Source organism: Lates calcarifer, linkage group LG8 (assembly GCF_001640805.2).
Source record: "Lates calcarifer isolate ASB-BC8 linkage group LG8, TLL_Latcal_v3, whole genome shotgun sequence".
Lineage (NCBI taxonomy): Eukaryota > Metazoa > Chordata > Actinopteri > Centropomidae > Lates > Lates calcarifer.
Genome location: NC_066840.1, coordinates 12,167,191 through 12,181,401, shown reverse-complemented (window position 1 = coordinate 12,181,401; position 14,211 = coordinate 12,167,191). Strand labels below are relative to the sequence as shown.

General features: G+C 43.0%; 1 protein-coding gene across 47 annotated transcripts in view; it reads right to left on the bottom strand.

The window, feature by feature from the left end:
* Positions 1-14,211, bottom strand: part of LOC108885477 (protocadherin gamma-C5) — a 161,672-nt gene that overhangs the window by 16,219 nt on the left and 131,242 nt on the right. For 2 of the 47 annotated variants that reach the window (XM_051072342.1, XM_051072366.1), the window contains exon 2: positions 7,590-9,722. The exons of 32 other annotated variants lie outside the window; for them this stretch is intronic. In XM_051072342.1, coding sequence (XP_050928299.1) covers positions 7,590-9,722 — 2,133 coding nt within the window. Of the gene's footprint in view, positions 1-744; positions 3,870-4,201; positions 6,982-7,589; positions 10,479-11,197; positions 14,149-14,211 lie in introns of those variants that run through there. 13 more of the 47 variants (XM_051072338.1, XM_051072340.1, XM_051072341.1 and 10 more) reach the window with 13 other exon arrangements.

The following is a 14,211-nucleotide window of genomic DNA, read 5'->3' as shown; positions in this document are numbered from 1 at the left end:
AGATGGTGCACATGTAGCCCGAATTAAAGAGCAAATTTTTGATGGAGAACACCAATGCTAAAGTATAAATGCTGTATACAATGCAAAAAAAAAAAAAAAATATATATATATATATATATATATGCATTGTAATAAAATGAAAGAAGTCTGGATAGAAAAACGGTGATGAAATCCTTCTCACCTTTAACCTGTACGTTTAAACTGAAGATTAAGATTTTATTCTAACGTTAAGAAAAGCAACATGAGACTGAAAACATTGTTTTAGCTGATGTATCTTGCATTGACAGAAAATTTCACATACTCTTAAAATATCTACTACCATGAATTACTTCTACTGAAGCTACTGTGACATTACATTCTAAATTCATTTGAAGTGATTAATTTCTTAAAGTGATTACGTGGCAAATACGTGATAAATATCAAACAACAGTGTAAAATAAAACTTGCTCTGTGCAATAATAGCAATATTGGCGCTGTCCATAGGTTACTCATGAAAACATTAGCTAGAAAATGTGTGCTATTTGGTTTTGGTTGTAGAGAAGCACTACAATTTTTTTCTGAGTTTACCCACAATCAATCAAAGAGATGCAAAGGGAAATCGCTTAGAACCGCCACTGAATCTAAAAACTAAACTAAACAAACATCAACGAAAAAAGAGGCAAAAGGAAAACTAAATTGGGGAAATCTGTTCAGCCCACTTTTACAGAGAGAATTTCATACAATGCCTTCAGATTTTCTGCTCACCTGCTGGCTCTCAAAGGTCCAGGTGCTGTCGGGTAAAGACGCATCCAGGACACTGATCACCTCCTTAAAGTCAGTGGTGCTGCTGGGTTTAATCAAAGTGAAATCACTGTACTCTGACATTGGAGACATACAGGACCTGAAGGACTGACTCTGAGACAACATGTCTCCTCCCAGGACCTCCACGTACTTTATAGGTCCATCAGTGTTGAGCTGAATCTGCAGGTTTCTGTTGGGGTTCTTGTAATCATCACAGTCGGTCCGTCTCATGCAGCAACTACCGCTGCTTCTGCTGTTCCTGATGCATTTAACCGTTAAGATGAGAAAAGTCAGCAGAGACAGCACGGACACCGAGGCCAGAGAGAGAATCAAATAAAGGGTGATTCTGCCATTTTTCTTGCTGGGCTCGGCCATTTTCTGTCGGAGGTCTAAGATGGGCTCATGGAGACCGTCCTCCAGCAGGATGGACACCGTGACGGTGGAGGACTGGACCGGTTTCCCGTCGTCCTTGATCTCTATAAGCAGCCTCTGAGAGGAGTCGTCCTGCTCGGACACAGCGCGTTTAGTCCTCACCTCCCCTGTGTACAGATTGACGGTGAACAGAGAGGCGTCTGTGGCCTCGGCCAGTTTGTAGGAGATCCAGGCATTATGGCCCGAGTCAGCGTCCACGGCCGTCACCTTAGTAACCAGGTGACCTGCTTTAGCGGAGCGGGGCATCCTCTGATGAGAGAGGGAGCCCAGGGCAGCGGAGGAGGGGTAAATAACAGCGGGGGCGTTGTCGTTCTGGTCCAGGATAAAAACATGGACAGTGGCGTTGCTGCTGAGAGACGGAGAGCCCTGATCCTTTGCCTGAACCTGAATCTGAAACACCTTCAGTTTCTCATAGTCAAACGAGTGCATGCTGTAGATGCTGCCGTTATCTGAGTTAATGTAAACATAGGATGAGACAGAAACGTCCTGCACTTTAGAGTCCAGTATAGAGTAAGAGATTTTGGCGTTTTCACCAAAGTCCAGGTCAGAGGCTGATACTGAGTACAGTATAGAGCCTGGTACCCCATTCTCTTTTAAATATACATTATAGGAGGGCTGAGTGAATACAGGAGGGCTGTCATTCACATCAGTGACGCTGACAGGTATAGTTTTCTTACTGGACAGAGGAGGAGAGCCTGAATCAGTGGCTGTTATCTCAATATCATAGTATGAGCAGCTCTCTCGGTCTAAAGCACCACTGGTAACCAGTGCATAATTATTAGAAAAAGAAGGTTTCAAATCAAAAGGTGAGCCCTTAGTGAGTTGTAACGTTACTTTGCCGTTATCAGCAGAGTCAAGGTCTCGGGCACTGATCAAAGCTACTACTGTGCCACTTGGTGCGTCTTCGCGTACTGGCTTTGGCTGAGACGTGAGGACAATTTCAGGCGCGTTATCATTGAAATCAGTAATATCAACCTGCACGCGACAGTGGCCCTCCATTTCAGGACTGCCTTTATCTTTTGCAGTTACATCGATGTCATATGACTTGGCAGTTTCATAGTCTAAATCCCCTTTCAGGCTGATTTCACCTGTTAACGGGTTAATATCGAAGACTGACAATACAAAATCTGGTGTCCGAGAACCAAATGAGAATTCAATTTCACCATTTAAACCTTCATCTGCATCTGTTGCTTTGGGCTTTATAACAACTTCCCCCTTTACAGTCTTTTCACCCAGGGTTACTTTGTAAACGTTTTTCTCAAACACTGGAAAATTATCGTTTATGTCAAGCACTTGTATGGTTATTTGTGAGGTTCCTGATCTTACTGGATTCCCCCCGTCCAATGCTGTCAGCAATATTTTGTGAACAGCCTTCTTCTCTCGATCTAGTGGCTTTTCTAAAACAAGTTCCGGAACAGTCTTACCACCCTCTATCTCTTTGATTTTAAGGGAACAACACTCATTTTTACTAAGAGTGTACGATTTAAGTGAATTGCTGCCAACATCGGGGTCCGTTGCGCTCTCCAAAGGAAAGCGCGTGCCAACTAATGCCAATTCGGCTATTTTTAAAGATAATTCATTTGAAAGGAAACTTGGAGAATTGTCATTAATATCTCGTATTTCTACCTCAATCCGATGCAACTGCAACGGGTCCTCAATAACCACTTGCAGTGGTAGAACACAGCTGGCGCTTTGTCCACATAAAGCCTCTCTGTCTATTCTGTCATTCACCACCAGCTCGCCCTTCCCCGCATCCACACTGAAATACTGCTTACCAGCCTCAGAGGCGACTCGCAGTTTACGGTCAAAAATCTCAGACAGACCCAAACCCAGATCTTTGGCTAGATTTCCTACCACAGAGCCCTGTTTTAGTTCCTCTGGGATGCTGTAACGAGTCTGTCCATTTATTGTAGTCCACAAGAGAAAGAAATGATGCCACCAAAGCGCCTGCCATCTCCAGTCTCGGTATCCCATTGTCTTTGTCATCCCTGATTCAGTAAAATACATTATTTCCAATCCATGGTAACAAAGAACATAAAGTCAAAATCCTTATTCCAAAAGCACGACATATTCCAATAAAATGATGCCTGTTCATGGTCAGAAATAAAATTAAGATATAACCTTATACTTCGAGTATAGCAACCATTTACCTACTCTTCCACCATCCCGAGCATTGTGGTTTTGGTGCTGAAGCTGCATGGGGGAGGGAGTAGATCTCTTTGTACAGTTCTGAATCCTATTGGTGCACAGCATCCATTTCTCACATCCAATGAGAGGGAAACTGAGCAGCGTCGTTAAAGACACACTCACCTCTTTGCTCTGTCGTGTAAGAGCCAGTGAAACACAATGAGGAGAAACAGTTTAACATGCCTATGACTTAAATAAATGTCAAATAAATATATGTACTTAGTCAATGTCTTATTATCGTAACATTTATTGTTAATTCTCAATTCCACACAGACCAAATTAGATTTATTTATTTTATTTTTTTTGGTGCACCGTCAGCGCTTAAAAGTCCAGACATTAAATAAGTGAAAATAGCTAATTATGTTAGTTAAATGTTCATGCATTTTCAGTGTTACTCCTTGAGGAAATACCACCAACAGTTATCTATCAGCGTGCCCTCTATACGCCTGATGGGTCAGAGTCGCTGTCCATCGCTGTGGTGCTGAAAGGCTCAGCTCGAAAAGCCATTCAACACCCAACACAGTCTTCAGTCAATTGATAACAGCCGCTGTGTCACAAACGCTGTCTATGTTAACTAGACAAATTACAAGTTTGAATTTGGATATAAATGTAATGTTTTCATTTCAAATACATTAAACTAAAATGTACAAGATATCCAGAATTTGAGAGCTTCTATTGAATTCCTTTGTTATTATGATTTCTCGCAAAGAAAACAAAGTTTTTTATTAATTTTTGGCCATTGCAGCTTTAGCAATGGTGTTAAAAATTTGAGTATGTAATTTTTGTATTACTCTCTGCTCACCTGTTGGCTCTCAAAGGTCCAGGTGCTGTCGGGTAAAGACGCATCCAGGACACTGATCACCTCCTTAAAGTCAGTGGTGCTGCTGGGTTTAATCAAAGTGAAATCACTGTACTCTGACATTGGAGACATACAGGACCTGAAGGACTGACTCTGAGACAACATGTCTCCTCCCAGGACCTCCACGTACTTTATAGGTCCATCAGTGTTGAGCTGAATCTGCAGGTTTCTGTTGGGGTTCTTGTAATCATCACAGTCGGTCCGTCTCATGCAGCAACTACCGCTGCTTCTGCTGTTCCTGATGCATTTAACCGTTAAGATGAGAAAAGTCAGCAGAGACAGCACGGACACCGAGGCCAGAGAGAGAATCAAATAAAGGGTGATTCTGCCATTTTTCTTGCTGGGCTCGGCCATTTTCTGTCGGAGGTCTAAGATGGGCTCATGGAGACCGTCCTCCAGCAGGATGGACACCGTGACGGTGGAGGACTGGACCGGTTCCCCGTCGTCCTTGATCTCTATAAGCAGCCTCTGAGAGGAGTCGTCCTGCTCGGACACAGCGCGTTTAGTCCTCACCTCCCCTGTGTACAGATTGACGGTGAACAGAGAGGCGTCTGTGGCCTCGGCCAGTTTGTAGGAGATCCAGGCATTATGGCCCGAGTCAGCGTCCACGGCCGTCACCTTAGTAACCAGGTGACCTGCTTTAGCGGAGCGGGGCATCCTCTGATGAGAGAGGGAGCCCAGGGCAGCGGAGGAGGGGTAAATAACAGCGGGAGCGTTGTCGTTCTGGTCCAGGATAAAAACATGGACAGTGGCGTTGCTGCTGAGAGACGGAGAGCCCTGATCCTTTGCCTGAACCTGAATCTGAAACACCTTCAGTTTCTCATAGTCAAACGAGTGCATGCTGTAGATGCTGCCGTTATCTGAGTTAATGTAAACATAGGATGAGACAGAAACGTCCTGCACTTTAGAGTCCAGTATAGAGTAAGAGATTTTGGCGTTTTCACCAAAATCCAAGTCAGAGGCTGAAACTGAGTATAGTATAGAGCCTGGTACCCCATTCTCTTTTAAATATACATTGTAGGAGGGCTGAGTGAATACAGGAGAGTTGTCATTCACATCAGTGATGCTGACAGGTATAGTTTTCTTACTGGACAGAGGAGGAGAGCCTGAATCAGTGGCTGTTATCTCAATGTTATACTGAGAGAAACGCTCTCGGTCTAAAGGACCACTGGTAACCAGTGCGTAATTATTAGAAAATGATGGGTTCAAACTGAAGGGAGACCCCTTTGGGAGTTTTAACGTTACTTTGGCGTTATCACCGGAGTCAAGGTCTCGTGCTCGGATTAAAGCTACTACCGTGCCTCTCGGTGAGTCCTCGCGTATCGGATTTGGTTTTGAAGTCAGAACTATTTCTGGAGCATTGTCATTAATGTCAATTACTACTACTTGCACACGACAGTGGCCCTCCATCTCAGGAACTCCTTTATCTTTTGCAGTAATACCTATTTCATGTATTGCATGGCTTTCATAATCTAAAGGCCCTACTATTGAAATCTCACCGGTGTCCGAATTTAAATGAAAAATTGATAACAATGACTGCGGTGTGTGTTCAGCAAATGCATATTCAATCTCTCCATTAACGCCCTCATCTGCGTCTGTTGCTTCAACTTTTACAAGTACAGAACCAGAAACACTATTTTCCTCTACGGTTACATTATACAACGGCTTTTTGAAAACAGGGACATTGTCGTTGTTGTCGAGTACGGTAACGACAATTTTTGTGGTGCCAGTTTTGACAGGATTTCCCCCGTCTAAAGCTGTTAGTAGTAGCTGATGTATACTTTGTTTCTCTCTGTCAAGTGATTTCTCCAGTACTAGTTCCGGAACCTTTCGGCTACCTGGCAACTCTTTAATCCTTAAACTAAAACACTCATCTTTACTCAGAGTATAAGATTTTATCGAATTACTACCAACGTCCAGATCCTGTGCTATTTCTAAAGGAAAGCGTATGCCTGTGGCAGTAGATTCTGCTATCTTTAAAGATCGCTCCTCTGTTGAAAAAATTGGAAAATTGTCATTTATGTCTTTTATTTCTACTTCTATCCGGTGTAGTTGTAGCGGATTCTCTGTTACAACCTGCAGAGGCAACACACAGCTGGTGCTTTGTCCACATAAAGCCTCTCTGTCTATTCTGTCATTCACCACCAGCTCGCCCTTCCCCGCATCCACACTGAAATACTGCTTACCAGCCTCAGAGTCAACTCGCAGCTTACGGTCAAAAACGTCAGACAGTCCCAAACCCAGATCTTTGGCTAAATTTCCTATCACAGAGCCCTGTTTTAGTTCCTCTGGGATGCTGTAACGAGTCTGTCCGTCTATTGTAGTCCACAAGAGAAAGAAATGATGCCACCAAAGCGCCTGCCATCTCCAGTCTCGATATCCCATTGTCTTTAACATCCCCGGTCCGTTAGAAAATGTTATTTCCCATCGAGGTATTCATCAACATAACCCAGCTTTAAAGTCATCGCCAAAATGGAAATTCCATTATAAACAAATCCTCATATAATTAGTAATAAAATATATATTCGGGACTCCTTCGAATAAGCGCATCTCCTCTCCAGCTCTGAGACTGTGAGGGTTACTGTGGTGAGAGTGAATGGGGGATGGAGTAGATCTCTTTGTACAGTTCTGACTGCTATTGGTTCACAGCATCCTTCTGTACTATCCAATCACAGAGGGCTGACTCTGCCACAAAGCTACTGCAACCCCTCACGGCTGCAATGCATTTCGACAAACGTAATATCACATCAGCTTTGAGACAGTTATCTCAGGAGAAAAGTAAATAAGAATTCAGCTGATGAAAATGTAAGAGTTTTGAATTCCTAAATCCTAAATTCACTGCACTCCTTGTTTTCAATTGACTGCTGCCTATTCATCATGAAGATAATATCAACAAATTAAAACATTTGGCTAACACTTTAACTGAGAAAATATATTTAACAAAATTCAGATGAGTTTTTTTTTTAAATATTGCATGATGTGAATGCAAGTTAAATTTGTTTTCATAACAAATTTCAGCTTTCACTATATCTACAACTAATACAAAACTGACCACTCAAAATAGATTTCTTGTGACACTGTTGTGATGTCTTATTAAAGACGGTTTAGCCATAGTGCTGTTTATATGCAGATACAAATCAAAAGAAAAATAACTTTTTCTTCATGGGCAAATGAAATCAAAATACAGAAGTCATTTAAAAAAGATTAAAATTCATTCAACAGTTTGACGATAATATTTCACATGACTTCAGACTATTTTTTCAGGCTGTTAAAGAAATCTATAGCCAATAATGCCTGAAAATGTGTAATAGTTCTATTACTCTCTGCTCACCTGCTGGCTCTCAAAGGTCCAGGTGCTGTCGGGTAAAGACGCATCCAAGACACTGATCACCTCCTTAAAGTCAGTGGTGCTGCTGGGTTTAATCAAAGTGAAATCACTGTACTCTGACATTGGAGACATACAGGACCTGAAGGACTGACTCTGAGACAACATGTCTCCTCCCAGGACCTCCACGTACTTTATAGGTCCATCAGTGTTGAGCTGAATCTGCAGGTTTCTGTTGGGGTTCTTGTAATCATCACAGTCGGTCCGTCTCATGCAGCAACTACCGCTGCTTCTGCTGTTCCTGATGCATTTAACCGTTAAGATGAGAAAAGTCAGCAGAGACAGCACGGACACCGAGGCCAGAGAGAGAATCAAATAAAGGGTGATTCTGCCATTTTTCTTGCTGGGCTCGGCCATTTTCTGTCGGAGGTCTAAGATGGGCTCATGGAGACCGTCCTCCAGCAGGATGGACACCGTGACGGTGGAGGACTGGACCGGTTCCCCGTCGTCCTTGATCTCTATAAGCAGCCTTTGAGAGGAGTCGTCCTGCTCGGACACAGCGCGTTTAGTCCTCACCTCCCCTGTGTACAGATTGACGGTGAACAGAGAGGCGTCTGTGGCCTCCGCCAGTTTGTAGGAGATCCAGGCGTTATGGCCCGAGTCAGCGTCCACGGCCGTCACCTTAGTAACCAGGTGACCTGCTTTAGCGGAGCGGGGCATCCTCTGATGAGAGAGGGAGCCCAGGGCAGCGGAGGAAGGGTAAATAACAGCGGGGGCGTTGTCGTTCTGGTCCAGGATAAAGACATGGACAGTGGCGTTGCTGCTGAGAGACGGAGAGCCCTGATCCTTTGCCTGAACCTGAATCTGAAACACCTTCAGTTTCTCATAGTCAAACGAGTGCATGCTGTAGATGCTGCCGTTATCTGAGTTAATGTAAACATAGGATGAGACAGAAACGTCCTGCACTTTAGAGTCCAGTATAGAGTAAGAGATTTTGGCGTTTTCACCAAAGTCCAGGTCAGAGGCTGAAACTGAGTACAGTATAGAGCCTGGTACCCCATTCTCTTTTAAATATACATTATAGGAGGGCTGAGTGAATACAGGAGAGTTGTCATTCACATCAGTTATTGTGACATGTATCGTCTTCTTACTGGACAGAGGAGGAGAACCTGAATCAGTGGCTGTTATCTCAATGTTATACTCTGAGAAACGCTCTCTGTCTAGACCACCCCTTGTCACTAGCGCATAGTTATCAGAAAATGAAGGCTTTAGAGTTAGAGGAGAATCTTTGGGAAGTTGTAATGTCACTTTTCCATTATCACCGGAGTCAAGGTCCCGAGCAGTGAGCAGTGCCACTACTGTGCCACTGGGTGCGTCCTCGGGTACTTGACTCGGTTTTGAAGTTACAACAATTTCTGGAGCATTATCGTTCACGTCTAACACCTCCACTTGAACACGACAATGACCTTCCATTTCAGGAACACCTTTATCTTTTGCGGTGATGTCTATTTCGTGTGTTGGAACGTTTTCATAGTCTAATTGTCCTTTAAGGAAAAATTCTCCCGTTTCTGAGTTTATCTGAAAAATAGACAACAGTGTTTCTGGTGTGTGTTCAGCAAATGAATATTCAATTTCTCCATTAATACCCTCATCTGCGTCGGTTGCCTCCACCTTTCCGAGCATGAAGCCACTTTGACTATTTTCAGGTAGACTTATTTTGTATAACGCCTTTTTGAAAACAGGGACATTATCGTTGTTGTCTAATACAGTCACTATAATCTTTGACGTTCCAGTCTTGACAGGATTGCCCCCATCTAACGCTGTCAGCAGTAAATGGTGGACGTTTTGTTTTTCCCTGTCAAGTGGTTTCTCTAATACAAGCTCTGGCACTTTTCTTCCATTAGACAACTCTTTAATTTTCAAACTAAAACATTCATCTTTACTGAGACTGTATGATTTTAGTGAATTACTACCGACGTCGAGATCTTGTGCGGTCTCCAAAGGGTAGCGCGCACCCACTGCTGTCAGCTCCGCAATTTTCAAATTTCTTTCTTTATTGAGAAAACTCGGGGAGTTGTCATTGACGTCTCTTATTTCTACCTCTATACGATAGAGATGCAGAGGATTCTCTATTACAACCTGCAGAGGCAACACACAGCTGGCGCTTTGTCCACATAAAGCCTCTCTGTCTATTCTGTCATTCACCACCAGCTCGCCCTTCCCCGCATCCACACTGAAATACTGCTTACCAGCCTCAGAGGCGACTCGCAGCTTACGGTCAAAAATATCTGAAAGTCCCAAACCCAGATCTTTGGCTAGATTTCCTACCACAGAGCCCTGTTTTAGTTCCTCTGGGATGCTGTAACGAGTCTGTCCGTCTATTGTAGTCCACAAGAGAAAGAAATGATACCACCAAAGCGCCTGCCATCTCCAGTCTCGGTATCCCATTGTCTTTGTCATCCCCGATCCGTTAGAATATGTTATTTCTCATCGAGGTGTTGTTCATATAACCAGCTCAGCATTAATTCCATCGCCAGAATGGAAATTTCATAATAGATAAATCCCAGAATAATTGATAATAACAAAAGCGTAAATTCCGGAAACCTTCGGATGAGCGCATCTCCTCTCCAGCTCTGAGACTGTGAGGGTTACTGTGGTAAGAGTGAATGGGGGGATTGAGTAGATCTCTTTGTACAGTTCTGCCTGCTATTGGTTCACAGCATCCTTCTGTACTATCCAATCACAGAGAGCTGACTCTGCCACAAAGCTACTACACCCCCTCCGTCGCAATACAACCATGGCATAAGGGGAAGTCAGATCTGTGTGATGACTTGATTTATCACATGAAAAACACGCAAGCAAACAAACAACCCCCAACCTCTCCCTCAAAGAGAAAAACACACACAAAAAGCGAGGACTGATATTACAAAATAGACAATAAACCTAGTTTTTAGTGACTGCTGCTGGCATATAGAATCATGCCTAAACATATTATAAAATTAATTTGGATGGTTAATTATTAAATTAGTCTATTAAAATGTTGATAAAACATTTTCAAATATCCAGCTGACTGATAGAAATACATTGTATAATAGAGGAGCAACTTAGAAATGCTGTAAGTTATGTGTGCAAAATTTCTCAGATACAATTTTTGTCATTTAAAAAATATTATTAAAATTCCTCCTTTAGAGAAACAGTCTCAAATTATACACATTACGTGACAGTAACAACAAATTTTGTCTTTTAAAAAAGAGATATGCTTCCTTGTATAATATAAAAATCTGAAAAATAATCAACTCTGTGAACATGTAAAACATGATTCTGATTAAATGACAAAAGTGGCATCTAAATACGTAATTGCATCACGAGTCTAAATGGGGATAATGAACAGTATTACGCAAAAAGACTTTGAAAGAAATTACATTGTTTCAAATGTTGTTTGATCATACATCTGAAGCTGCCAATAGAAAAGTATAAATTAACCAGGTTAAAACACCGTACCAACATGTCTCTTTCCCTACACATTAATCAACACAGTTGTGGTTAAAAAAGGTAATTTATATGCCAATAATGACTGAAAATATACAACAGCAGATCTTTTGTTTTCTGCTCACCTGCTGGCTCTCAAAGGTCCAGGTGCTGTCGGGTAAAGACGCATCCAGGACACTGATCACCTCCTTAAAGTCAGTGGTGCTGCTGGGTTTAATCAAAGTGAAATCACTGTACTCTGACATTGGAGACATACAGGACCTGAAGGACTGACTCTGAGACAACATGTCTCCTCCCAGGACCTCCACGTACTTTATAGGTCCATCAGTGTTGAGCTGAATCTGCAGGTTTCTGTTGGGGTTCTTGTAATCATCACAGTCGGTCCGTCTCATGCAGCAACTACCGCTGCTTCTGCTGTTCCTGATGCATTTAACCGTTAAGATGAGAAAAGTCAGCAGAGACAGCACGGACACCGAGGCCAGAGAGAGAATCAAATAAAGGGTGATTCTGCCATTTTTCTTGCTGGGCTCGGCCATTTTCTGTCGGAGGTCTAATATGGGCTCATGGAGACCGTCCTCCAGCAGGATGGACACCGTGACGGTGGAGGACTGGACCGGTTCCCCGTCGTCCTTGATCTCTATAAGCAGCCTCTGAGAGGAGTCGTCCTGCTCGGACACCGCGCGTTTAGTCCTCACCTCCCCTGTGTACAGATTGACGGTGAACAGAGAGGCGTCTGTGGCCTCCGCCAGTTTGTAGGAGATCCAGGCGTTATGGCCCGAGTCAGCGTCCACGGCCGTCACCTTAGTAACCAGGTGACCTGCTTTAGCGGAGCGGGGCATCCTCTGATGAGAGAGGGAGCCCAGGGCAGCGGAGGAAGGGTAAATAACAGCGGGGGCGTTGTCGTTCTGGTCCAGGATAAAAACATGGACAGTGGCGTTGCTGCTGAGAGATGGGGAGCCCTGATCCTTTGCCTGAACCTGAATCTGAAACACCTTCAGTTTCTCATAGTCAAACGAGTGCATGCTGTAGATGCTGCCGTTATCTGAGTTAATGTAAACATAGGATGAGACAGAAACGTCCTGCACTTTAGAGTCCAGTATAGAGTAAGAGATTTTGGCGTTTTCACCAAAGTCCAGGTCAGAGGCTGATACTGAGTACAGTATAGAGCCTGGTACCCCATTCTCTTTTAAATATACAACATAGGTGGGCTGCGTGAATACAGGTGGGTTGTCATTTACATCAGTAATGGTGACATTTATAGTTTTCTTAGTCGACAGAGGAGGAGAGCCTGAATCAATGGCCGTTATCTCAATGTTATACTCTGAGAAACGCTCTCGGTCTAAAGGACCACCGGTAACCAGTGCATAATTATCAGAAAAAGAGGGTTTCAGGTTAAAAGGAGAACCCTTGGGGAGCTGTAATGACACTTTACCGTTGTCACCAGAGTCAAGGTCTCGAGCACTGATTAGAGCTACTACTGTACCACTTGGTGCGTCCTCAGGCACAGAGTTTGGTTGGGAGGTCAGAAATATATTTGGAGCATTATCATTAACATCCATCAACTCTATGTGGACAGTGCAATGCCCCTCCATTCTCGGTGCTCCTTTGTCTTTTGCGCTAATATCAATTTCATAATTTGCATTCGTTTCAAAATCTAATTTCCCTATAAGACCTATTTCTCCGGTTGATGAATCAATATCAAACACAGACAGGACAGTATCTGGTGTGTGAATTCCAAATGAATACTCTACTTCTCCATTAGGACCTTCATCAATGTCTTTTGCTGTTAGTTTAAGAATAGATGCACCTTGTACACTGTTTTCACTTATGGAGACTTTGTAAATATTTTTCTCAAATACAGGAAAATTATCATTAATATCAAGCACATTTATAGTTATCAGAGATGTCCCAGATTTCACTGGGTTTCCCCCGTCGAGGGCTGTTAGTTGAAGCTGATGTCTCGTCTTTTTCTCCCTATCCAGAGATTTAGACAAGACTAGCTCTGGGACTTTCCTCCCACCAGATACGTCTTTTATCTTTAAACTAAAAAAGTCATCTTTACTTATGGTATATGACCTAACGGAATTTACTCCAACATCAAGATCTTGTGCAGTCTCGAGTGGAAAACGTGCCCCTGCCGCTGTCGACTCTGATATTTCTAATATAATATCTTGCGAGGGAAATATTGGAGAATTGTCATTAATATCCTGTATTTCCACCTCGACTCGGTACAATTGTAACGGTTTATCAATAACTACTTGAAGAGTTAACACGCAGCTGGCGCTTTGTCCACATAAAGCCTCTCTGTCTATTCTGTCATTCACCACCAGCTCGCCCTTCCCCGCATCCACACTGAAATACTGCTTACCAGCCTCAGAGGCGACTCGCAGCTTACGGTCAAAAATCTCAGACAGCCCCAAACCCAGATCTTTGGCTAAATTTCCTACCACAGAGCCCTGTTTTAGTTCCTCTGGGATGCTGTAACGAGTCTGTCCGTCTATTGTAGTCCACAAGAGAAAGAAATGATGCCACCAAAGCGCCTGCCATCTCCAGTCTCGGTACCCTATTCTCTTTGTCATCCCCGGTCCGTTAGGATTATTTCCCAGTGAGGTAATCAAAAAGAAGATAGTTACCATCCATTGCCATAAAGCATTAATCCAAAACAAAGATCCAAAATCACGTCATAGCAGAAAGTAAATAAAGATTTTCGTTTTAATTCCGAAAAGAGCATCACTCCCTCTCATCTACCTTATTGCAATGTAAGTGTTTATGGTGCTGAGGCTGCATGGGGGAGGGAGTAGATCTCTTTGTATAGTTCAACGTTTCATTGGTGCACAGTACCCATCTCTACTATCCAATAAGGAGGGAGGTGAGTAATGCTTTTAAAGACACAGTCGCCCTAGAAAGAATCTGCCTCAGTGCATTCAGATTATGTAGAGATATGAAAGGGTGCCATGTGTTATACGTCGCCACTAATGTCAATGCATATAATGAAATCTGATTACAAAAAGAAAAATACTGTCTGTGTTCAGGTTGTTCGAGCTTTTGATTCAACAAACTATTTTTTAGAATTTGAAAAAGAAAAAAGTGGACAGTGTTGTGCAGTTAGTGAAAGCAGTTTAACCCAGTCATGAAGCAT